General features: G+C 40.0%; 1 protein-coding gene across 1 annotated transcript in view; it reads left to right on the top strand.

Annotated features, from left to right (window-relative positions):
• Nucleotides 1-2,224: 2,224 nt before the first annotated feature.
• Nucleotides 2,225-27,058, top strand: part of TRAPPC10 (trafficking protein particle complex subunit 10) — a gene marked incomplete at its 5' end in the record, with an annotated part of 45,994 nt that continues 21,160 nt past the window's right edge. The window contains 10 exons of the mRNA XM_084279102.1: nt 2,225-2,315; nt 12,511-12,592; nt 13,292-13,427; nt 14,529-14,725; nt 16,412-16,607; nt 17,720-17,831; nt 18,825-19,072; nt 21,288-21,434; nt 23,395-23,509; nt 24,646-24,722. Coding sequence (XP_084135228.1) covers nt 2,225-2,315; nt 12,511-12,592; nt 13,292-13,427; nt 14,529-14,725; nt 16,412-16,607; nt 17,720-17,831; nt 18,825-19,072; nt 21,288-21,434; nt 23,395-23,509; nt 24,646-24,722 — 1,401 coding nt within the window. The remainder of the gene's footprint in view (nt 2,316-12,510; nt 12,593-13,291; nt 13,428-14,528; nt 14,726-16,411; nt 16,608-17,719; nt 17,832-18,824; nt 19,073-21,287; nt 21,435-23,394; nt 23,510-24,645; nt 24,723-27,058) is intronic.

A 27,058-nucleotide genomic window follows, 5' to 3' on the forward strand; every position in this document is an offset into this window, starting at 1 on the left:
TTGATTGTGCCACGTAGGATTCTTAAAGTTTTGGCCTTGTAAAAAAAATGTCCTATTTGACTATGTCAAGGAGACAATTCTCAGTGTAACTCAAGGCAAAAGAGAAGTTCTGGGCAAATGCTGATGAAAATATTCAAAGAATGAGAAACAACTGTTAATCCCCAAAGCAAAACATCAGAGATGAAAACGGGAATATTAATGTTCAGTACAGGATTACATGTTACAAGGGAGCTGTAATTAGTTTTGGAACAACACTGGAAGCCCAGGAAACAGGGTTAAGGTTTTGCTGAAAGAGAATCCTAAACAAACTGACTTCTGGAAACACTTGGACAGAACACCCAAACCACCCCAGCAGAACATAACTGTGCAATAAACAGTTATGATTAATGTAGAGGTATTTATAGTCCTACTTTAGGTTACATTTTGTTTTATACGTGTGTGCAGTATTTTTTCATTTTTTACCCTTTATGGTAGGCTATGTTGAGTACATTCTTCTATCTTTTAATTATTTCTGCTTGAGATAGCAAAGTCTACCTCCTCTAAGATTCTGAAGGAATTGCACATGACCAAGGTGAACAGCAGCTTTATTAAAAACAAAATATTAGGATCTTGGTCTACAGTAAAAGAAGAACCACTTTTATGAGTCCTGAAGCCTAATACAAACGAATTATACCCAGAAAAAGTGTCATAGCATATTATTTCTATGCACTTAAAAATCTAAAGTATAAATCCTTAAACGTTAAGGGTGACATTCACTGATACACTACATACAACTGCTTATACAGTGCTCTGGAACTGAAACAGACTTACTTTTTCAGCATATCCTTTGTATGAGCCAGGTTTGTACTTGCACTTCTTTCACCTCCGCCAGCTCACCTGCCCACGCTATCTGCTGTTTTCAGTTCCCTACAATCCTCGGTCTGAGCTCACACTCCATACACACAAGCCCTTTCTTCTGCATGGTTTCCCCACTCAAAGAATGCAACTAGTGAATTGTAAGATGAGCCATCTGTTGCCTGATCCACAATGATGTGTAAAGCACATCCTCAAGCTGGCTTGCAACAAAACCGCTTGAAATATTTGAGGTCAGTGGAAAATATTATCCCTAGTGCATTTGTTCCCATTGATCTAGCTGAGCTGTAGGCCAACAGTCACAGGAATGCCCTAGGCACTGAGGTATGTGCTACAGTCCCCTGAATATCTTCCTTTCCCTACCTGGGCAGAAAAGAAGAAACAGTAGCTCTCCGTGCTGCCACAGGGGATTATTCAAAGGTGGTGAGCAGAGATTTAAGCCCACATGGGAAAACTGGCAACACGCCTGTCACGCAAGCCTGCTTCTTCTGGGTCCAGACCAGGCACCAGCACCTCTTCACCCCAGGGCGCAGGGCAAGCCCAGCCACGGCAGAACCTGCCGGCCTCCTCTCCCCGGCCTCCTCCCAGCGATAAAGCTCCATGTCGCTCACGCCGGGTGTCAGCGAGCCGGACACAGCGAGGGGGGTTCCTTCTCAGAGCATCGGCGGTGGCAGACGCTCTGGGGCTCCCGTCCGGGCGGGACGGCTCAGCCCAGCCCGGCCCAGCCGCAAGGCGAGGGCAGGCGGGGCCCGCCAGGTAACCCTCCCTCCCTCTGGCCTCTTGTAGCTGCGGGCTGCGCAGGCCGGCCCGAACGATTCCACCGGCGCAGGGCTACCCCCAAGCCCGGAGCGGAGCACCGGCGCAGGGGGGAACCCGGCCTCCCCTCAGCGCCGGACCCCGCCACCCCACCAGCGGCCGGAGCGAACGCCCACTCGCCCGCCCCTCACCCCAGCGGGCGGGGGCGGGGGCGGGGCGCCGCCCGCCCCGCGCAGGCGCACCCCAGCACCCCTTGCCCGGCGCTCCCGGGCCCTCACGCTTCCCCTTTATTCCGCCCGTTTTCCGGGTTAACCCCTCTGCGCCCGCGCGGAGCCTGGACGCGTCCCTGCTCGCCGGCGGGCCGCGGCGCTCCCCGGAAGCGGTAATGCTCAGCCGGTGATCCAGGAAGCGGATGAGCTCGCTCGCCTTCCCCTCCGGAGCGGCGCTGCGGGGACGCGGGGAAGGGGGTGGGGGGAGGCGGGGGGGGGGGGGCGCCAGCAGGCCCCGAGGCGGAGCGGCCCGTCCCAGCCCCCCGGCGGGGGGGAGCGGCGGCGGCGGCAGCGTTTCCATGGCGCCGAGCGGGCGGGGAAGCCGGGGCTGAGGACCCCGCCCGCTCATGGACCCCGCCGCGGCGGCGGCGGCCGAGGAGGAGGGCAGGGAGAAGCCCCCGGTGATCTACACCATGGAGAACAAGCCCATCGTCACCTGTGAGTGCGCCCCGCGCCCCCAGACGGGCGTTAACAGTCGTTGCCGGGGCAGGGGGGGGCGGGGCAGCAATGGCCGCCCGGAGCGGCGCGGGGGGCCCTTGGCCGGTGCCCCCCTCAGGGCCCGGCTGAAGGGCGGCCCGGGGCGGGGTCCGGCGGCAGCGCCCGGCGGCGGCGTTGGCGGCGAGCAGGCCCGCGGCGCCGAAGCCCGGGGGCTGAGTGGGGCGCAGCCACGGCGAGGAAGGCGGGAGGGGGACGAGGCGGAGAGCGGGCGTTCCGGAGCGGCGCCCCGGCGGGAGGTGCCGGGCTGCCCGCGGCTCCGGGGGCCGGCGCTCGGGGCTGAGGGATACGGCGTCTGCAAGCAGCTCTGCTGGCGGCTTTTCGCCTCTTTGCCGTTGTTCTTCACCCCCCGCTCCCTGCCTTTTAATGGCAGCGCGAAAACTTGGGGTTGTTTCTGTGTGTTTCAGGGCTGCAGTAAGTAACAGAACCCAATGTGATGCTTACAGGTGCGTAGGGGGAGAGGTTCAGACACGACAATAAATTTTAAGCCCCCAGCTTCTTGCCAGCGAGCTTTGTGTAGCCCTACTCCGGGTAAGAGGAGTCGCAAGAAGTAAGATGTGCTCTGTCCTGAGGAGAGATTTCCACTGATGGATCCCTGCTGACATTATAGTTTAATCTTTAACTACCGTGCATTTGTTTCATCTCTGAGAGGGTTTATTGAACAAGCTGGATCGCATGGTTCCAATGATGAGTTAGTTGTCTCAGGCTGGCAGCAGGGACGTGTACGCGCTGGTCCTGGTACAAAACATTAGCTCCTGTGCTCTTGCAGGTATAGGGGGCTGCACACAAAGTTCACTGAAAACAAGCATGTGCAATAGACTGGGCGTTAGGAAACATTTGTTTACGGAGAGGGTAGTCAAACACTGGAAAGGGTTCCTAGAGAGGGGGTTGGTGTCCCGGGCCTGTCATTGTTGAAGAGGCATTTGGACAGTGCTCTTAAGAATGCGCTTTGACTTTTGGTCAGCCCTGAAGTGGTTGGGCTGTTGAACTAAATGATCCTTGTAGGTCCCTTCCAACTCCAAAGCATGTTTTATTCTAACTGCATTTATAGTGTTCTTGATGTAAAAAGTAAGGTTGATGAGATCAGCATAGAGAATTCTGCTTGCTTTTTCTTTTTATTTTTTAAACAAAAAGTAACCAGTGGCTGTTTGTTCTTAGTCAGAAGCATCTCTATCAATGACATAACAAACTGCATGTTTGCACTTTATCAGTAAAACACTGGGAATACTGTATGTGCATGTGAAATAGAAACAATTTCACAGGTGTGTGTTGTCTTATAAAGAAGTAAGCATTTATTGATGATTAAAGTATTGGTATTTAGAAAAAATACCCGCCTGGAACCTCATAACTGTATAATTATGGAACTGTGTGTATGTATCTATTTTCTTCAGACTATTTTCTAAAAGTGCTTTTTTATTTCTTGAACTTTTTTTTAATTTTGATCCAGTTCATAAGCTGAAGTCAGTGGTATCTGTATTGAAACTTCTGTACTCACCTGCTTCAAGACTTGTGAAACCCATTTCGCTTCAGATTTTAAAGTCTTTTCACAATAAAGATTTAAAGAAATATCTGGAGGATATTGTTGCCTTCCTCATTGGTGTTAACTTTCGTCCTACTATTCAGGCTGTGGTAGATTGCTGGTGTTTGGATTTGCTGCCTTCATCTTGTATTGGGAAGTGGAAAATGTCTGGGGGGGGGGAGTGGAGATGGTGGTGTGGCGGTGGTGGTAGTCCATGTCAGTCCTTACTGTTCCTGTATGATTTGAGTAAGTACATCATCTTTCAGTCTGTTGAAGTACATGTAGTTTTACCTCAGACTTCCTTTTTTGTTAGTAAATGCTGAAAAGAACTTTGGCCTCTTTGTGCAAGGAAGTTTTCAAAATCCCAAACACTAACCTGATTTAAGTCAAGCCCAATTATCTAATATTGAGAATAGTATTAATTTCACATAGCAAGTGAGTGTATTTTATGGTTGCAAAATGTTTTGGACCTATCACCATGCAGTATGGTAGCAGCACACTTGCAAATGAGATATGAGGTGAACCTTATGTATCATTCGTATGTCTTGCTCCTGGACTGGAGGAGTAATTTCTGGTGCTGTGAACAACCATGACAGTGTTATCTTTAGTGGTATGGATTAGAATGGCTCAGTCTGAGACAGCCTAATTCAGAAAATAAGGCTAATTGAGAAAAAGTGCTCAGAGATGACTGCTCTGGTGAAAGTAGTGGGGGTAACTTGCTGCTATTTTTAAACTAAAATGTTTGCTTTTAATGAGGATAAGTTTTGCTTCAGCAGTTTTAGTTTCCTTTTTTTCCTTCATCCAGAGAAGCTGAGTACTTGGAGATCATAGTATTTCAAACAAATGCATTCAACAAAAATTACTTACTTGAAGGAAAGCTCTTCTAAGTTTTATTTTGCCAGTGGTTTATGAGGAGGTGAAAGAATTGTTTGCTCAATATTGGTTAGTTGGCAAATGCATTCAAAGCCACAATGCTAGAAGCTGTTCAACAAGTACAGTTTATCTTTTGTGGTTCTGATTTTGGGCGGTTGGGGTTGTCTGGGCCAACTGCCCCACATAGCAGGTGCAGGCGAGGGGAAAACAGACCTGCAAGGGGATGGCTGGTGTGTGATTATATGACGGAAGAGTGAAGGTTAAGTGAGGTTGTGTCTCTGAACATGGGTATTCCCTTTTGCTACAAGATGTAGATTCATCTCTGTCAAGTAAACATTTGTATTGTGAAAAGCTCCTGTCTCTCTAAAGGAGAACAGAATAGTTTTGTTTGGAATGAAACTTGGTTTTGACCCTGTGCATACCAGAGATACGTTTTGTAAACAAATGTTTTTATCTACCTGAGATGAATTGGACAGTACTCTGAAAGGAACGCTCCTTTGGTAAGGAGAGTTGTGCTTTCAGTTCTCTGGATTTGGCTGTATTCTAACAGCAGTTGCTATATTGGTGCATTTCTGAATTCATCACTCTTATGTATGTGCAGGCTTCAGCCTATAAAATAACAATGGCAGATTCCATGTGGCTTGTATATTTAATGCAAATGCAGGTTTTGTCACTACTCTTTTCCTGTTACTGCCATAACTTCATAATTTCGTCCTCAGGATTTGTATGTAGATGCAGTAGCCTTGTACTTCCAGTGTTTGTATTACTGGCAATACCCCATAGTTTTAATAGAGGGTTTAGAATTCATCTAGGCAACCAAAAACTTGTAGAGGTGTTTTCTCTATGCAAACAGGCAACTGTATTTTGTAAGGGTGGAAAAAGTAGTATATTCAAGGAAAGATGCTGGGTGTTTGTGTGTTTTTCCTCTTTCTCAAGATGGCAGCGTCCCATGTAGCATTAAATCATTCTTGTCAGTTAGGACTGAGTGCCATGACGGCTCCTTTCTGTATTAGTTTGAATCATGTTTTTATACTGTCAGCTTTGCTGGATTGTAAATCCACTGGGGAATTTTACTGTCCAGGTGTGGCTATGCTGGCTCTGGCACACCATCTTGCAAACTCTCAATTCAAGTTTATAGCAGTTTATCTTTATTGCTACCAGACCTGGTATGTTTACAAAGCATTTTGAGTCAACTGCTAGCTTTCTCTCTGCTGTGGAGGTATTCTTTTTAGCATCATTAGTTGTTTTTTGTAATTGAAGAGGCAAGTGGCATTGGACATCTTGAACTTTGGTAGCTTCTTTTCATTGTTGACTTGCCATAATCTTTAAAACAATGTGGGTTACTTTCCTAGGATACCTGAAGGATGTTGCTTCATTCTTCTCCAGGCCCCATCCCTGGAGATGATCAAGGTCAGGCTTGATGGGGCTCTGAGCAAACTGATCTAGTGAAGGTGTCTTTGCTTACTGCAGGGGGGTTTGACTAGATGGCTTTTAAAGGTCCCTTCCAACCTCACACATTCTCTGATTCTTTTAAGTCCTACTTGAAACTTTCATTTGAGAAAGTCTTTGGAGCTCTAATATAATGTTCTTGTGCATATCTATCAACCAAGTGACAGACAAAAGATCTTGTCCTTATGTAGCTGGTTTGCACTTAAATTACTAGCTTTGTCTGTCCATACAAAGAAGCTGAAGATTGAAGAAAGTTCTGCCAAGTATTGAATAGGTTTTTCAGAGCTTCCCTATCAAGCTGTTCTGTTGTAATTATTTTCATGCATTTGTTGAATATTCTTTAGGAGCTTGTAGTATTGCATGTATGCATACTTGTTATCCCTGTCCTTAGTACAGTGAACTTATATATAATCTTTGGAGAGGATGAGATGCGTTGCTTCATCTGGTCCATGTTTAGAATGTGCTGTGATAACAGTGGGAGCAAAGCCAACAGCAAAATCATGGTGGGCAGAAGAACGGAAGAATGTTTGCAAATATCTACAAGAGCAACATAAACAGAAAGGGTTAATAGAAGTATAGATGGGGTGGGAAGAATTTACATCTTTTTGAGTGAAAATAAATGGTTGTAGTTAAGAAGTTGTTAAGAAATTGTTCTGGGATTGGAAGAGCTGAGTTCCAAAGTTTTCTGTTACTAGTAGGTAGATGTAATAAAAAACGTGCCAGCAAGAAATCTGCGTGGTAAGTCATCGCTATCGTGAGTTGATTCAACATTATGCTGTACTTAAATATCTGATTACAACTGTCATGAGAAGCAGCAGCATGTTCTTGTTAGTGCTAATCCCTATTTGACAGATGTAGTAGTACAGTTGTAAGTAAAGATGTAAAGTTTTACTACAAGGATTTTCTTCTGCAGGCTGCTAGTGAATCAGCTACGATTTTTATATGGCAATTAGGTTGTCTTGTGTTTCAAATTTTAGACTGCCTTTGAATGTGAATCTGGGTTAGGGGGGAGGAGAACCATTAAAAGAAACAAATACAAAAAAACCCCACCAGCCTTCCAAAACTTCAGATGGATGCACTTATAATAGGCTAGTGAATTGTGAATAGAGTCACAGCAGGACGTTTTAGTGGTGGAAAAATAAGCGGGATCAGAAAGGTTGCCTGTGACTGATATTTGGGCATAAAAACTAAACAATAACACACTGAAGTGTACTCTTGGCACTGAGCTTTTTTTAAAGCTATTTGAAGCCTTTTATCTCAGTTGACTGAGTTTGTCTTTGATATCAAAGAGAAATATTTGTCTGCTTTAGTCATCTGACCTCAGGATTTTTCGTTTTACACTGACGGTGTAATTGGTGGGTTGGAATAATTTCCTGTAGGGGGAGAAGAATAATAATCATGGGATGTTCAGGTACTACAGATACAAAGCCTATAAACATCTAAAAATTTGGAAATTGTTAGGAAATAGTAAGTTCTTGGAGATTTAGTTTGATGCCTGTCTAAAAAACACTAAAAAAATGTCAGTATTTTATTGTTCTGGTGTATCAGACAGCTGCCACAAAGAGTTCCTGCTAGCGTGGTCGTTCTGATTCTCCTATCATTGGTGTACAGATTTGCAGCAGAGCAAGTGCCCTGGACTGGAAGGGAGGATGGCTGCCTTGGCTTGATCTACCAAAATGTCACAGAGAAAGGCGAGGAAGGAAAAGCGGAGAAAAGGAAAATGTGGGACTGATGGCATGTAATTTTTAAAATAAGGAGCTTGAACATTTACCTGATCTTCTGGAGCTGTATTTACTAGGATATACAGTCACCTTTGGGTTATGCTGTAACCTAAACAAGGAGTGTTTTGGCTTTAGGTGCCCTGTTTCAGTTCTTGGCTCACGTAACTCTCATATTTTTTTTCCCCAGGATTAGCTTTACGCTTATGAGCTGCTCTATAGAGCTACAGCCTGTCCTTAGACAAAAGTTACAGATGTTCTTGGCTTACCTAATGAGCTTTTTACAGCCAGGTTCACAATCAAGACTCATTTGAGTAAGTTTTGTTCCTCTTTTGCTGGACCTGGCCATGTCAGCCAGTCGGTTCGGTGGACATCAAGTCTTTGAAGGTCATAGGAATGTTTTTAATTACACCGTCTGGTGCTGTGTTTGCTATAGGCTTATTGTTAAACCCCTTTTAAGGTTCTGCTGCCTTAATTGCATTTGATTTCTGGACAGATACCTGTTTGCTTAATTCCTTTGTGAAGTGTTTAGGTAAGTGGCAAAGGGTGTACCTTCTGAACTTTGTAATGTGGAAAGAAAGGAAACATGCTTTCTCCTTTCTTCCCATTCTCTAGAAGTGTATTTTTTTAATGTGTATCATTTGAACATGGCCAGTTTCTATTGTTTCATTAGTTAAAATATGTATTATTACTTCACATACAGAATGGCTCTATACTTTCAGTGCCATCACTTAAAGAATTACTGTTCTTTCTGTATTTGGAGTGTATGTGTTGATATCCACATAGGGAGTAAATTAATTCAGGAGTGTGTGTGTGTATATATATGTACACACATACATATATATATAAAGTTGCTTTAGAGGCTGTGCATTAGCATTTTTTCCTATTCTAAAAAATAAATAAAAAGGCTTACTGGATTTATAATATAAATTAGAGGAGCTTGTAGCATGTATGTTAAAATAGTAGAAAATATGTATAAATTTGAAATATTATAAATATATAAAATTTAATTAGATTAATATTTATAAAATAATTGTATTATGTTTGTATAATAAAATATTAGATGCGCACTTGTGTTTTAAGTAATAAAGCATGACTCTTTAATGTTACTCCCTAGTTACCATCTCCATTGGATATTTAGGTCTTACTTAATTCTGTTGATTCTATAAGAAGAAACTCTTTCTCCAAAAGGCTGCTTGGTTTTATTTATGATAGGATACTAGAATTACTTTTTTTTCCCCATATATGCATTTCCTTCCTTCTCCTTTTCAACTGTATCTCATTACCCTTTACCTTTGGCTAGGAGCAGCTTTCCTCCATTACTGAGAATCCTTTGAGTGAGGGATTAGTGTTGAGACCCAGAAATGAATTTGCTGCGATATAGAGGTGCGTAGGCATCTGGCCACATTAGTGTGCTTTTTTAAAGCCCCCAAAAGCAAACCCTCCAAAATAACTAATTTATGAAAAATCCTCAAACAGAAACAAACACCACCATCACCCCCAAAAAACCCCAACCTCAACCACCTGACAAAAAACCTGCAACAAAATCTTTGAAGCAATTCTCAGACTTATATGCAGGCTTTTGGGTTTTGCTATAAGTTGGAATGCTGTGGTTACTTGTATTTTTGGAATATTTAATGCAAATTTCATAGAATCCAGTCAGACACAAACAAAAATTCCTGTAGTGGTGTGGTTTGGGTTTTTTTATTTCTTATTTTCCTTTAAAAAATTATTTTGGAAAGTAGATCGTGGATGTAGCAACTACTAATGCTTCAAAGGCAGTATGTATCCAGAGAAGACTTAATGTCTCTTGAGTCATAGAGGTATTACACAACACCACTCCAAAGCTAGAGTGATTTCTCAGGGTTTCTTTGTTCTGTTGTTTGTGAAGGTTGTGCTGTTGTCTCCTTGCTGCGATGTGCTCCCCTCCTTCCCCACAGTCCAGCAGTGGGCAGTTAACAATGTAACGTGCATCTTCCAGTCTTATGGTCCTTCCAACTAACTAGTCCTGGTGTTTGTCCTGTGCCAGAGCCGTGCTGTGTTACCTGCTGATAATTTTTAGTCTTCTCAACTTGAGCAGCTCAAGTGTGGTGATTATAGTAGATGCAGGGTCTAGTTCAGCAGGCGTTGGTAATTTGTGGTAGCAGCATTTGGTCTGTGTTCAGAAGATAACCGAGGTATTTTCCATTGATGGTCTGTTCTCCCTTCTAATCCTAAATGATAGTCCTGCCTTATCATAAAACACTTTAAGAGTGTATAAAATACACATAAGGAGGAGAAAAAAAAGGACTGGTTTTAGAGCAAGTACTCCTTTCTTCAGCTGGTACTGTGATGTGGTTGTCTGGAATAGCAGGGTGCTTAAACATTGTCATTCAGTAGTTCCTCCGTAGTCTGGACTAACCCTTTTTACCCAAGATGCTAATTTCTGAAACTTTCCTTGTTCCATACATTGGATTTTTAGGTGCAGTACAGAAGGAACACTTTATTATGCTCCAGTGGTAAAACGTGGTTTGTTCTTTCGGTCAGGCTCCAAGCGTCACGGGCCATCATTTTGATGGGGTCATCATGCTGTCACTAAACCACTAAGCCGTGTTTCACTTTCTATGGGCAGTAGCAAGTTGCAAATCAAGAGACTGTTCTCCATGGCCTGGCTTGTAGAGATGTTGTAACTTGGTGTAAGACAGCATTAACAGTATGACTAATGTTTGCTTTGGTTTAGACATTTGTTAAGTGTGTTAAATAAGATTTCGCATGGTGCGCTTAATTCAGACAGAACAGGAGGAATGGGAAGAGTCAGGAATAAAGTGCTTGGTTAGCAGCTTTTTGGAGACTGAAGGCTAAAGTGCTAACAGTAGAATGGCTTTTTTGTTTGCATTTTGGTTTTGAGCTATTCTAGGAAATTGTCACACTGAATAATAGCTGTTGTGGTCAGACATCGGAAGAGCTGGTTTTACTTGTTCTGGCATTTAATCAGACTTTTATTTAGTTGTGTGGTGATAGAATTATGCCAGTGGCTGTTAATCAAAATAGTATATATGAGAAAACTGGGAAAAGGTGAGTGGACTAGAAAAGGATTACCGTGATAAACTAAAGTGTGCCAGGAGATAAGATTGTATGGTGGGAAGGGGAAGAAAGGCGGTCAGGTACATCTCCAGCCTTAGCTCCCTGTTCCACTGGAGGGTAAGAAGACCTTTCTGTTCAGGTTGGGCTGTACAATAGCAGATGAGTGTAAAAAGGAAACAGGTGGAAAATTACCAGGAAATAGCAGAATTGCCTATGTGCCTGTTAAAATCTTAATTGGAAAATGTAGCTGTTCAGGGGCAGGAATACAGCCTTTGTAGGAGACAGTAAAGGACTTTTTTTAGAATTAAATTGCGGCCTCTGGTAGAGGAGAATGCTGCCAGCCAGACATGAGGCAGTACAGGTACAGGGGTGGGAACAATAGCTGTGATAACTCAGGACAATACACAGGTAAGAGATTTAATAAGTGATCCCATTAAAATAGTATGGGCCAGCTCATTCTCCCGGATTCAGAGGGCACATAACAACAGATTTTTAGAACTGTGATCAAATGCAGTGGCAGATACGTTTTTGACCTTACTGACATCTCATCATTTGCCAGAAGTCAAATGCCAGGGCTGCTGTTGAAGTATTGTGAAAGACTATTTGGGCATTATGCTTTGACTGGTGTGATCAACTGGTCAGTTTGGATTCAAACATGATTGTCAAAGTACCTTGTTCTGGAGTTTACCATTGCTTTGCTGAAAGATGCTGATAACTATCAGACATCGGAAAAATTTGCTCTAAGCCTGTCGTGTGACATCCTCCCTGTGCCCAAAGGAAAAGAGTAGAATTTAGGAAGTGGTATTCGTAGGCCACCAGTAACATTTTTGTATGGTGGATCCTACATTTTTTCCATCCTGTGTATTGGTAGCTACCCCAGTGTGTTGCTTTTAATGCAGTTGGTTAAAGCCAACCCACAGATGTGTGTCCTTGTGGGGCCAGCGTCAGGGGGTGTGCACCATGTCCGTCGATGTGGTGTCTGTGAAGGCAGCAAGAAGAGTGTGGTGGGCAGGGGGCTGCTTTGTATTGACGGCAGCCCCAGAATAATGGGGAGAGAGGAGCCAGGCCCAGTAAAGTACAGCACACGTGCTAATGCTAATTTTCTCATGGTAGACCTAGCTACAGAAGGGATGTGAACCACTGTCTACCCAGTCTTCTGGTTTGTGAAGGCTACTTTCGTGATGGTTTTTAAATATGCTTTGTTTAGCCAATATCTCTGGCTATGGAGTTGCTTGTTCAGATTTTAGAGCTGGACCAGCTATACGGCTCATACTCTTTGGTATACGGATTATGTAGCTATGTGGGCAACATCCTATGGATTATGTGCCTTGTTAAAGTGTTATACAGGGTCATGAGAGAGCATGATTTTAAAAAAAGTCTAACTCAGTGTTAGACACCAGTTTCCACATAGCAGACAAAATTACATCTTTTTATTGAAAGATTAACCCATTATTAGTATATCTTATTAATCTCTGTACTTTGCATGTGATAATAGATCAATGTCTTTCACTTTTAGGTGCTGGAGATCAGAATTTATTTACTTCCTTATATCCTACGCTTTCTCAGCAGCTTCCTAGAGAACCCATGGAATGGAGGAGGTAAACTTACATTTTATTCTGTTCTGCTATTTCAGTGCATGTTTTTAGACTTGGGAAAGCGTCTGTTTGTTGTGCTTTGAGAAACTCTTACCGTAAATTGAGTCGACTATAGCAACTGACTGGTAAAGGAGAACTTAGATAACCAAGGTTAATGTTGTTTGGGGGGATCATTTCCACTCAGCTGTGCTGAACTTCACCTAGAGGAAAGGAATAGTAGCTGTGTTTCTCTTTCTGGTTTTGTGGTTTGTGGGTTTGTCTTGGTGTGTACTTTGATGTGCTTTGGCAGTCATGTTCTGAAAATGACACGCTTGCTTCTTCTGAAGGAGAATGTAGGTGGAAGTTAGTGAAATTAGATGTGCCTGCCTTCAAGAAGTTTGGCACAGTACACTGTTTTCTGAGTGGAAATAGTATTTTTTGAGTTTTCCTACTTGGAATTTTCTACTTTTGGAGGTCCTAGAGATACAGAAGATCTTGAAAGCTGAAAAGCTTCTAGCTCCCTTTTTTGCAAAAAGGAGCTTCTGTGTCATTTCAAGTGATACAAGATTTTAGTTAACTTCATGTAAACTACAGTAAGTGTAGTTTGTGAGTTTCCAATACCAGAGTTACTTCAGTTCATTACTCTTCCCCAAAATACATGTTCATTTTTTGTATTCTGCTATGTATGTCTTGTCCACTAACTTCAGTTGTTAAACTTTGCAGGTCTTACGGCCGTGCTCCGAAGATGATTCATCTAGAATCTAATTTTGTTCAGTTTAAAGAGGAGCTACTACCCAAAGAGGGGAATAAGGCTCTTTTGACTTTTCCCTTTCTTCATATTTATTGGACAGAATGTTGTGTAAGTATTAGGAAAACAATGCAAATTGAGTACTTGGGTTTCAAAATGAAACAGTTTTAGCTTTATACCCGTGTTCTCTGGACTTCTTCGTTTGTTTCTCATGCTTATTTGAACAACTAAATCTGCATTGTGTAATTATGCCTACCCACTATTTTTGGAAATAAAACTTAGTCAGCTTGAGTAATTTTTCCAATAAGCAGTATTTCTTTGTAATGATGCTTGACACTTACACACAGGCATTCGAATAACCTCTTTGCAGTACTTTGTCACAACTCCCCCAGGATCTAACAGTGTTACTGCAGTAGCAGAGCACGCTTGCTTCCTAATACCCAAATGTGGGTGGAGTATTTCGGTTATGACCTATTCACGAGGTTAAATCCTCAGACATGTATTTTTTCTTTAGTTCATCATCCATATGTGTTGGATATTAGTACGTGTCAGCAGTCTAAACTGGGCAAGATTTGGAATGTCTTAATCCTGTTTGTCTACAGTTCACTGCTTTTCGGTTAGCCTCTGTTATGAATTCATTACCCTGTTGAAGGACAAAGGTGACATCTGTGACCAATCAAAAAGTATCCTGAACAACCTTAAGAGCTGTCTGAATTGATCTGTTTAAAACCAACCCAGAAGTAGGAAAAAAGTGCCAAACAGCACGTCTGTGGTGTTTTTTTTTTTTAATTTTATGAAAAAGGTTTTGTACAGATGAAGATTTGAGCAGTGTTAGAAAGCACAAATATTACAGTTTGTTTGTGAGAACAAAACAGTTCAGCTTTGTAATTTCGATAATGTTTTTGTTGTAAAGTTCAAGACCATGTAACATAAGAGTTTAGATTGCTGAAATTCAGATCCTTAAGCATATTTAAAGGATGGCAATATACCAAATACTAAGATACATTTGCTGTTAATCAAAGTACTACAAATAAATTCAAACACTAGAACCTTACTGTACTTTACCTCATTTGATTTCTTCCAGTAAGTAAATTTATTGGCACTAATTCTGTTTGATATGTCATTCTATTTATTTTCTCTTGGAACAAATTTGTTATATGAAACTGTTCAGAATGTGTGTTTGATTTGATGATTCACCACTTCTTATCCCAGGATACGGAAGTGTACAAAACTACAGTCAAGGATGATATCACCAAGTGGCAGAATGTTCTCAAAACTCACAACTCAGTGGACTGGCTAATTGTTGTAGTTGAGAGTGATGCCAAGAAAAAGAACAAAACAAATATCCTTCCCCGAACCTCTATAGTAGATAAAATAAGAAATGACTTCTGTAACAAACAAAGTGACAGGTAAGCATTCTTATACTTTGACTAGAGTACTCATTAAAAATCTCATTTCCCTGTGTAAGGGGTTCCTTGTGCACTTAAGGACTTTTCTTGATGTCCAGCATTTAACTGTTGGTACCCTAAGACCTATGCTTTGAAGAAAACTGGCACAAGCAAGAAAGGGAGAAGTTCATTTTCAGTTCTTCCGGGATTTGTGGTGACTTTGAAATGTATTTCAAAGAGATTTCAAGGATCTCCTCCTGGCTAAGAGAAGAAGTTCAAGGGGACCAGTGTGGTAATAATCAGTTTTTAGAACTTGAGGGGATTTTGTTTGCTTAGGTGCTTGCAAAAATGTTACCAGAACCACATTTAGTAGGACTGAGGGGAGAGGGAAACATGAAGCCAACAGGGCTTATTTTTACTGTTGTACTTTCTGCCTTTCACTTTATGACCTTTCTGTGATAAGTTAATTGACGTGAAGCCAGTTTCTTTAGATGTTTCTATTCCAAAGAAAATAATAATGAATATGTGGAAATAATTTCTGCTTTGATTAAAGTCAACAAATACCAAAATCATAGTTTGAAAACAACTTTAGCACATACTGTCTTCCTTACTCTGGAACATTGCACTGAATCTATTTTATATTGCACTTTTTTTTTCTTTAAACTTTAAGAGTTAAATGGGGTACTTTTTTTTCCCTAAGAATGAGTGACAGGAGAAACATTTGAAGTTGATAAGGATAGATAGAAGCACTTGTTCTATGTACCTTGGTGTGAGCTGGCAGTGACTGGCAGGTCAGCTTGTTATAAGATGCTGTACATGCTGAAATGACTTTCTTTTTACCTAGATAGTGTTTGGTATAAGATTATTTGGGCAAATAGTTTGAACAACTTTGATTCAGTCTGCTTTGGTTTCTAACTGAATGATTGGCTTAGTTCAATGATTTTACCATGGGATAAGATGACTTCTCTAATCAGAAATGCTGTTTTATTTGGATGAGAGATTTTCCTGCCTTTGGCGATATCTAAAGTAGTTTTTGAATGTTACTAAATTGTGGTAGAAAAACAGGAAAAAAATGCTGTCAATAAGGCTGATTTACTTGTGAATTGTGATTGTTCTTCCCCCCACCCCGAAAAGTAGTGGAAGTTTTAGCACAGCATGTGTAAAGACAAATTGAGATATGTAAAAATATACTATGGAGGATTATTTTAAGTGACTTAGAAAAGGCTGACTATATGTGATCTAATGGATCTTGCATAATCCTTGCCAGGAGTAACTATAATTACCATTCTGCTGATTGTATTGCTAAACAGACATTTTTTTTTTCTTTCCCTTGAGTAGCTCTGGCATTACTTATGCTTAATATATCCATTATATGCCTTAAGGAAAGTAAAGCGTTATAGGTCTCATTTTGTGGTAAACACTTCATTCTTCTCCATAAATTATATCACAGACTTAAATGCACGTGGAAAAGTTCTAAAAAATCCAGCAACACCACCCTACCAAACAAAAAAGCCCCAAACCCCTGACATACACCCTCAAACAAGGAAATGCAACCCTCAGCCTTGCTTCTTTCCTCTGGTTAGTGTTGAATGAAAAACTAAATTTGGTTCACACTGAATCTTCCAGGTAGGCACAGTATTCAACTGTGCATTTACATGTGAATTTTGTTTGCCTCCTTAGAAATATTTTTCATCCATCTCTTTACAGATGTGTGGTACTTTCTGACCCTTTGAAAGACTCTTCCCGTTCTCAGGAATCTTGGAATGCCTTCCTGACCAAACTCAGGACGTTGCTTCTCATGTCTTTTACCAAAAACTTAGGCAAGTTTGAAGATGACATGAGAACTTTGAGAGAGAAAAGGACTGAGCCAGGGTGGAGCTTCTGCGAGTATTTCATGGTGCAGGTAAGAGACTGTTTTTATTAAAGAAAGTAGTTCAGTCCTAGTTTTTAATAATGGCCTTTTTGGTTTTTTAGTTTGCAGTTGGCTTTCTGGTAATGTCAGTGTTCTGCTCATTCTGTGAGGGTTGGGGAAAGAATATGAAGACTGGTGTAAAAGCAGCATTTTAAAATCTGGTTTGCAGGAGGTTTGTTGTTATACTGTAATACAGTACTGTGACAGAAACAGAATCTTTTCAGGCTTGTCCAGCCAAGTCTTATGAACCTCAACTAAAGCAAACAAATTGCTTTTTTAGTGGTGTTTTAGTACTTTGTTTTGAATTTTAGGTAAATATGCCTTTACAGTGCTTGTGCAAAGACAAACTTGTTAGAAAAGCTAAAGACCTGATAGAATTAAATCTATCCAGAGATGTCAGGGGCAACAGGAAACGCTTCGGTAGGTTTGTCAGTGTTAAAGACACAGGAAAATGTGGGGCCTCTAATTTGTTTTAGCTGATACAGAGAAAAGCCAGAAACTCTTATTGAACAGAAGAAGTTTATTCAACAGGATAATAATCTTGATTGCTTTGGAATTTTCTGGTCCCTGTACAGTACCATTCTCTGCACTGATTTCACCTCATCTTCACGTCTCCTTTGACTTCACGCACTGCCTCTTGGATGTGATATATCTAATTCTCAAACTTCTGCTTAAGGTTTTGGTGCTCTTCTCTGTGTACAGCTGAACCTTTCTTGATACCGCAGTTGGTCCCTTTACAGGGTAAAGAGGCGAGGGTGGGAGTTATTACTGTTGTGGAAGATGAGTATTCAGCAATTCTTAATATTTTTTAAAAAACTTTTAATAGCTGTATGAACGATACCCTGCAGTGAATCAGGGTGTGAATACACAACAGAACTTACTGGCATAGCCATATGACTTAATCTTCCTTCGTGAACCTTCCTGCGCTAAGAAGAAGGTTCATCTGCTACAATGGCAGGTTTTCTTATACATGTGAATAGTGGAAGGGGAAGAATGTTGGAAGAAATAGTTTCCAGAGGTCTATATGTGGATGAGGGCAGGCTGTAACACCAGACGTGATTAATGTCAGTAACCTGCTCCTTGTATTGCTTGTGTGTCAAAAGGAAGAACTAGCTTTTGTCTTTGAGATGCTGCAGCAATTTGAGGATGCACTGGTGCAGTATGATGAACTGGATGCCTTGTTTTCTCAGTATGTTGTCAACTTTGGGGCTGGTGGTAAGTGTCTGTCAAAGGTTAAATAAATATTAAGTATATTAATTGTTTCATTGTTTCCACTAAAACAAGCCAGTGCTTTGGGTACTGTATATGCACATGGGAGAAAAGGAGGGAACGTTGCAGTGAAGATGTGCAGGCAGTTTCTGCTCTTGTTTTATGCAGTGTGCAAACTCAAGAGTACATCAGTTATATTCTATTAAAGTATTGTTTTTCATCTCTTGGGGTTAGAAGCAATTTTTAATGAAAACCAGCATTTTGCTCTTACTCAGTGTTCATTACAAAGGAGTCCTGAAACTCTGTAATTACCTAAGTATTGATCTGGCTGGGGTACAGTTGCTGTTTTCACAGCTCATTGCTAAGTTATTCAATAAAGAGCTTCCCAGAAAAATACATTCAAATTACAGGAGACATTTGGTAATCACTAAAAACCTGAATAGAAATATGTGCTTAATCTTCAGTACAGAAGGTGTAACTTTCCCTTCAAGAAAAATTACTGTGCAAGTATTATTGAATAACTTTAAACAATTTTAATGAGCTAAAGCATATGTTGTTGTTATATGTTGTTTAATCAGGTACGTGTTACAAATCTGGTAAAAACAGAGTGCAGGAATAATCATATTGAAAGGGGCACATCTATCAATGGTGGCCAAGTAAGACATACTCAAGTAGATAAAGCTTGTTTTTTTTGAACTTTGGGTAGACTTAATTGCTGAGAAATACATTACTATCTGACTGCTACCATACTAATAATAAATATGCAGTTATGGCAAAATGCCCGTGGAGTTTAAATGTTCTGAAATTCAGTTATTGACTTAGCTGTGGAGGTTCTGCTGGCTTTTTGTTTTGTTTGTAAAGTTAAGACATTAAATCGTTTATCCATGTATATGATAAACTTTAGAAAGAACGAGTGAGCTCACAGTCTCTGGAGGGGGGGAAGTAAGAGGCTTTGATAGAAAGCGGTGGTTGATTCTTGGATATTAACTTTTTACTTAGATGGTGCAAACTGGCTGACATTTTTTTGCCAGCCAGTGAGGAGCTGGAATGGTTTAATTCTCCGAAAACCAATAGACATGGAGAAGAGAGAGCTAATTCAGAATCAAGAAGCCACTCTACTGGACTTGCGTAGTTACCTATTTTCTCGCCAGTGCACATTATTAATCTTCCTGCAGAGGCCATGGGAGGTTTCCCAGCGAGCATTGGAACTCCTTCACAACTGTGTGCAAGAACTCAAGCTATTAGAAGTGAGTCAGCATAATATATTTCATTATGTTAATGATTTTATCCAGTGATGGTCTAACAAGTTTTTTGAAGTTTAGATGTTGGTGACCAGCAAACAGTAAGCACCGGCTGTGAGTTATCAAAATGAGGCTGTAATAACAGATTGTAACAGTGCTACAGTTGAATGTTTCACCACGAGGATGTCTTTGGAAAGAAATTTGGAGACATCACACCCAAACCCCAAACCTGTATTTAGTTTAAAGTTTTCTAGTTTTCACCAGGAAAGTTAACTTCTTAAGCTGGTAGATAATTTGTTCTACCTCTCTCCTTGATTTATCACCAGTCCCTTGAACTATAGTTTCCATCATTTAAAACAGTGTTGTACTGAAGAAAGTAAGGCAGAGTGGTTGATGTGCTGATGTGCAGGCTACTGGTTTGTAATAAAAAGCAGTTTTGACTAGTAACAGTGTGTGTACTGCCGTACGCATCGGGTGCTGCTTTGATCACCTTTTGCAGTTCTTACTTTGTAATACCTTTTGGTGCCCAATTATGCTTTTCTGTGAGATGTGTTTGTCTCTGGCTATCTCATCTAATGACAGAAGACAGAAACAAGTGATAGTGCTCAAAGGGCTGATTTGTTCTTTTTTTTTTTGGTCATGTTGCATGCTTCCATGCCTTACCCCTCTTCCTCCCATACTTTCTGCTGGTGTGTCTTTAATCCTCTAAAGAGGCTTTATCAGGGATGTTGTACACTTGCCATCCTCCGTGTATGACCACAGGTGTCTGTGAATTGAAATACTTCTTTAAGGACAGCATAGCACACTTGAGAATATTTCTTGATTTCATCCTGTGATTCATCTGTGTCCTTAATCCTGTGGGTGTCTGGTTCTCTGTTAGTTTTGTCTGTGCTGTTATAACAGGAGCTGCTAACTTTTGCCTGTCTGGCAATTTGGTAGTAAGTTTTTTAAGTTCCATCTGTTCATCTGCATGTGAAACCAGAAACTTTACTTCAGATGCATTGCTGACACCTTTGTGTATTCAAAAACGAACACGTAATTCTCATGTATAGTATGGTTTTTTGTGTTTGGATTATGGTGGTTTTGTGGGTTTTTTTTCTTTCCAAAATATCCAGCCTTCTAAATCTCTGAAGGTACTTCGTGCCGTTCCCTTTTTGCTCCACCCCAAGTCTGTCCTGTGCCACCAGTGTTTGGGGCTCTCCTCTGCACCATCTATTATTTCTGTTTTCTCTGTCTTGATGTGGTGACCTGACTGAGTGCAGGGGTTCAGGCTGTGAGACAGGAACATTGGTGCATACCATGCAGTTATCCCTGGTGTGATTGTTCCCCTTAATACAGGGGCAGGCTTCTTAATGGGACTTGACACCACTGAAATCTACGTAGCAGAAATCTAAACTAGTCTGCTCTTGTGATCTTTCTCTTCTTGACAATCCTGAAAATTCTTTATGAAGATTTTTTTCTTTCCCCAAATGCACTGTGCTTGCCTGTTGAACTTTCCTATCACTTAGGTCATTACTTAGTTTATTATAGGTTTCAAGACTTGGGGTATTTTTGCATTGGTTACAAGCAAGATTTTGAGACACTATTACTATGAGTCTATTTCAGTGATTAAGTTATGCTTATCTTCATCTTGACTCTTGAAGTATTTGAATTTCAGATTCTGCCTTTCTGTTTCATGTTCTGAGTGATCAATCCTCCTTGGCCTTTTTTTAATTTGTGTTTATCTTCATTCTTTATTTAGTGTCCGTGACATGTGTCTTGTCCTTTGATTGACGAAGTTACTGTTGTGAAGGAAACTTAGACTAATTGATCTTTTTAGTTTGTTTTTTTTAATCTACTTGTTAGTGTACTTTTAATTTTTTAGCCTGCTAGATCTGACGTATCCTTTAGAAAGTAGTAGTAAACTCTACTTTTCCTAGGTTTAGTTTCCAAATTTTTGGAATTTTTTTTCAAGTACTAGTACCTGATATTCCTGTTTTCCTTCTTTTCCATATTGGTGAATGTATCTAATCTAGTTAATGTAATCACTGTTCAGTTGCTTAGCTGACCTTGTTTCTTGAACTAATATATAAAAATAATTGAGGAGGTAGTGAGTTGGCCTGCTTTTTGTGTATTCTTGGTGTAAGCTCTTCCAAGAGACTCTACTACATTGTATCAAGAAAAGTATTTTTTTCATCTGACTAATGTTTATTTCCCAGTTAATTTATCTGTTCATCTTCAGGTCTCTGTTCCTCCTGGAGCTTTGGATTGTTGGGTATTTTTGAGTTGTTTGGAAGTCTTACAAAGGATAGAAGGCTGCTGTGATAGGGCTCAAATAGATGCAAATGTTTCCCACACAGTTGGCTTATGGAGCTACGCCACTGAGAAGGTGAGCAAATGATGTGTTCCAGTTGTGGTGCTACAATTTTGAAGTAGGTCATATGTTTCTGTGGGACAGATTTTGCACTTCTTATTGTGAAATTTCTTAGGGGTTTCTGTATGTCTTGAGCTGAGACATTCCAGGTTATATTCACTTTTTCCACTGTCAGATGAGGCCTGGGGATAACTAGAGTGTGTTCAGCTCTTTGTCTGCTTTGTCTCCCTCCTCACTAGTTTGATAATGATTGGCTAATTAAACTCCAGAGCAAACTCCATGTTGACTGAGACAAGGAGCATGAATTTCAATCGTAGAAGATGATGATGGCCAGATTTGCAGGCATTTACAGTTAAAAATAGATGACAGAAGTCTATTTACTTAGTTAATTATTTCTTCAGTATGTTAGTATGGTAGTAGTAGAACCCTAACTTCATTCAAGGTGTTACTCTTGTTGGTTTGTGAAAGAAGCAAATAAGAAATAACATGCAGTTTGACAGTTACCACCCATTACCATAAGATTATAGTTCTAAAATGGCCTTTTTTGGTTTGGTTAAGCCCCTTCCCTAATTATGTGGATGCCTTTCTTCAAGTTTTGCTTCTTCCGTTTTGTGTGAAAGAGTTGGTGTCTAAGGTTGCTGCTGCTTTCCACTGTTGAAAAACAATTTGGCAAGGTGACAAACTACTGAAACAGCATCCTGTGATCTTAATGGATATTTTTGAATATTCTTGGAGTATTTTGAAGTTCATCATTCTCTTGTTTGTAGAGCCTGTTTTCTATTTATTTTAATATTTTAATATATTTCAGCAGACTTGGGAATCATCTAACTGACACTAGGAGGTCCTTGTCTTGTTACTTAAGCACTGAAAGACAAAAATCATAGAAAGACAATTTCATGTTGCAGAGTTACTGTTTTTAAAAAAAAAAAAAAAGGGAGGGAGGAAGAGAGGAAGGGAGGGAGGGTGGGACAGAGACCAGAATAAAGAAAACAAAGAATTGTTTAAATTGGTGATGGATGCATCATATTTTTCCTCATGCTCCCTACATACTTTATGGAAGGTGTGTAGCTGGGTGAGTACACAGGTTAGCTCTTCTAACACAAAGGGTGAAGTTAAAAATTGCTGGATAACGCGTGTCAATAAGGGGGAAACAACTGAATGGAAGTTTAGCAACTAGTGACAAAAATAAATGGAATTAAAAAAACCAAAAAGGTTAATGGCTGTCCCTATTTTATGTGACGTAGAATAATATGGCAGGCTGAGACCTTTTGTAATTTTATGGGCTTACCTTAGTAGTTGATTGAGTTATACTAAATGAATTAATCAAATGAACTTCAAGACAGTAACCTCTGCTGACTTCTGGGAATCAAGCGTACCAGCTGCTGTCCATGAGGGGTTTTACAGTAGTTGCATGACACTGTTTTAATGCCATTAGGTATGCCAATCATCTGTGCTTCAAAAAGGTTTTCATGTGAATAGTCTACTTTGGGTGAATTTGTAAGCCTGTCTAATCAATGTACTGGAGAGTACCTGCATTTCTTGGTTATATAACTTTCAAAAGTACAGACACCATGATTAGAAATTATCTCTGGTGGTAACTGCCAAACATCTCAAACCTTGTCTGTGTTTTATGTAAAAAAAGTAAAGATTTTATTCTGATAAGGAAGTTTAATTTTGATAAGGTATAATGCATGTAGGGATGTGTGTGTATATCCATGTGTTCTGATGTTATTTGAGTCAGTAAGTTTTATGTGCTTTAACTCATAATAAAATGAATTTCTATTGTGAGAATAATTTACTTCTGAAGGGTTCTCTGATTTCTTCCCATGAAGCAACTTTGACACAGATCTTAGAAGCAGTATAATATGACTGCAGTGGAAAAGTCTGGTATTGTAGGAATGATGTAATAGAATAAAAGGAGGTTTATATTGATTTTTGTAGCCTACTGAAAACAGGCATCTGGTTTCTCTTGCAGTTAAAATCTCTGGGTTATCTGTGCGGACTTGTGTCAGAGAAGGGACCCAATTCAGAAGACCTTAACCGAACTGTTGATCTGTTGGCAGGGTTGGGAGCAGAACGCCCTGAAACAGGTATTACCAGGAATGCATACATTCTTTCTAATAACTGGCACTGTCTTCAATACATAGCATATAAACACATACAAACTTATGAGTATTCCCTACATGTATATAAACATGGTTAGAATTCAGTAATCTCTTATCGAGTTCTTTTAATGTGTCTAGTACTTTAAATTATCAATGTATCTCCTTATTGTTGCAAGCATAACTTTTTGCATTAATGCTCCATTTATCAGCATTTAGGTAAATGGTCATGAACAATACTGGCTTTGAGTGAAGTTTTTAATACTTTCAGACAAGTGTTAAGAATAAAATTATTTGGGAAAGAAACGTAGCATCCTTGATCTGATGCAAGCAGATAACCTGGAACTGGAGCTTAAAGTGTGATTATTTACTGCTGGTGGAATTTATCCCTCACAAAGATATTTCTGAAGGGAAGAAGATTTCAGATGTTAAATATGCTAGAGCAATTAGTATCTTTGAAGCATTAGCTGACAGAGCAACATTTCACTTGCTCTTGCAGGTATGATGATATACTGTTCTCATTCAGTGCTACAGTGCCTCTTCTATTCATTTAAAATGAGGGCTTTTTTCTTCTAGAAATATTGACACAAATTTGGTCGGGCAAAGTCATAAATTGAGTAAGGTACTTCAGAAAAAAATCCTCATCCGTGCTAACCCTTTTTGTTTTGAAGTACATTAAGGTAGCAAAATGTCTTCAAATCGCAGTATACTTCAGTCATGTTGATTTACAAATCCAGCAGTGGGGAGTTTGTGAGAACATTACTCTTGCCACAGTAGGGTATTTAAGTACAATTGTATGTGTTTCTAGGTTGAATAAATGTTATGAAATACTGTGTGGAGGAGTCAGTACAGTTACTGTACTGCTGCTTGCCTTTACCCTGCTACCCTGATCATCACTCACGTGTGCGTAGACACACAGAATTGTGAAACAGCCTTTTTTGGTCCTATTTTAGAGTCTGAGGAATAAACTAATTATTTGTCTCTGTTAGTGACATTTCCCACATAAAACTAGTTTTACTTTTTCCCTCTCCACTTCCTACTGAAGGAAAAAGGTATTAATGGGCCGTTACTAAACTAGGAATGTATTTGTAAGTGACATATCTTGTTCTGCTTTCTTTCTAAAGCAAATGCATCACAGAGCCCTTATAAGAAACTTAAAGAGGCCTTATCATCTGTAGAAGCTTTTGAAAAACACTACTTAGTAAGTATGGTGTTTTTAGTTTGGATGTTTAAAGATTGGATAGGGCCAAAATGTTCAAACCTGAGAAGAAAACATTGAGAATGTAAATCTATCTTATGTATTTTGATACTAAATGCTGTTGCTGACACTGATTTGCTTTGCAATTAGAACCCTCTATGGACCCCAAGTTTAAAATATTTAGATTAACTTTTAATCCTTACAGTTATGAGGTGGAAGTTACTGTCTGTAATTATGTATACTTAGTGATTAAAAAAGCCAGTGTCATAGCTAACTGGCTATCATGGTCTGCTGTCCCAAATTCAGAATGAATTGGATCACTCCTGAAAAAATACTGATATGTGAGTCCAGTGTCTTTTTGAATGGTTTAGACTTGTGTCTTGCAAACGGGCTTACACAGTTTAAGTTGCAGTATTGATTTTTTCTTTTTAAATATATATAACCTGTGAGACCTCTGTGGATAATAGGGTGGGAGCTGGCACAAATGGAAACATAAGAATTCTCATTGTGCCTTAGTGGGTGGCTTTTTTCTGACAGCTCCCTTACCGAGGAGCCATTTTACTGATCTGGTTATATTTATAAAAGGTTGTTAAATAAAACAAAAAACTCTTGACTGTCACAAGAGCGTGTTTGGTTTTTTGAGGTTTAGTTGTTTTGGTTGGTTTTGTGGAGTTTTTTTTCCTTATATAATTTTCCTCTGAGGCTTCCTATATTGTAGTACTGCTTTTCTGGGGAAAAGTTGGAGGAAAATTGAGCTGCTCTTTTTTTCTTAATCTAAAAACTAGGTGGCACTTACTTTCACAAAGCTGTTATTCAAAGAAAAAGCCTTGAAATTATTTTTTTTCTCATGATACCAGATTTCCTTTTTATATTTCATTTCTCTAGAAGACTAGTTGGCTAGCTGGCCCAAAACTAAAATCTTAGAATTGCTAGCTGCTCTTAGATAGTCAGTTCCAACTGAAGATGTCTGCTGAATTCAGTAATATCTCCCCAAATTTAGGTAACCAATTGGCATCTGTGGAGTTTGCCAGTGAATGAATTGCCATTTCTGTTTGTGTGTCTGACTGCACTTCTATGCAACAAAAATTCAGCTATCAGATACACTATGAAAGATTGTTTTCTGTGTAGCTGTTAAATATATACAATTTAAATAGACACACATTTTCCTCCACTGAATGCATGGATAAGAACATGGAATAAGTTAAGTTTCCAGACACAGATGAAATACTTTATTTGCATTTAAAATTTTAATGAGCCTGGAAAGTTAAATGCATCTTTTAAGACATGTTGAAAGGAAGAAGTGATGAGCTTCTATACCCAGGAAAGGCTCTGTTATCATTCAATGGCTAGTTTCATGCAAGAACTTCACAATTTTTTGTAAGTCTGTCAGATCTCCTACAGGCATGTTGGCTTGTACCTTAATTTGGGGAGAAGGTGGCCTTTCATTTGTACAGGTGGTGTCTAAGACCCCTCTGGTTATACTGATCTATAATAGAGTGGTCACTGGGACTACTGTAGAATTTTATTAGGAGTTCTTAAAGAAAGAAAGAAGTGATTTTTCTAGGCTCTTTATAAGAAACATCAAATACAGCCTAAGATGAGGTTTGGGAACTTGTTTAGGTCATTTTCCTGCCCCATAGGAATAGATGCTTTCTGATAGATGCTCTGCAAAATATTTAGGCAGTTGGAAGCTCTTAAGCTATTTGTTTTGGAGGACAGAGTAGTTCTTAATACTCTAAGAGAAGGAGAATGAGCTTCTGGGGAAGGTTGCTGACAAAAGAGTCTGCAGGCTTGTAAAGAAGCTGCAGAATGCTTTTAGGTATCTGGCTAGAGATGAGCCTATACTTGAGAGAGAAGTTTGGGGGTCGTACACAATGTTGTAACTGCTCGTTTTCTGAGAAAGATTTGATGCTGTTATTACAAGCTTAAGGTAAGGAGGGTGCCATGTAGATAGTGTGGCTGCAATGGAAATTAAGCCTGAAGATGACTGAGAAGCTTCCAACTCAGGATTGCACAGCTTCGGGCAAAATCCCTTTAAGGCACACTTGTGAGAATACTTATCCCGATCGTAACTTAGCGTTTTGCATTTAATTGAGTGTTTGCATACTTGAAAACCTTCATATCCTTAATGCTATACACGTGCAGCTTTTGCAGAATGATGCACCATGTTCTGTACGTAGCTGATGTGTTTCTGAAGTATTAGTTGTGAGTCTCTGGGTTAAGCTTTAATATTGTTCTAAGTATCCTGTGGGGTACCCTGGAATGATACACTATACAGCCCTGCAATGATTGTCTAATGGGATATAGTCACTGAGAAATATGTGCTTTCTACAAAAGAC

This window comes from Gallinula chloropus (assembly GCF_964237585.1).
Source record: "Gallinula chloropus genome assembly, chromosome: 1".
Taxonomy (NCBI): domain Eukaryota; kingdom Metazoa; phylum Chordata; class Aves; order Gruiformes; family Rallidae; genus Gallinula; species Gallinula chloropus.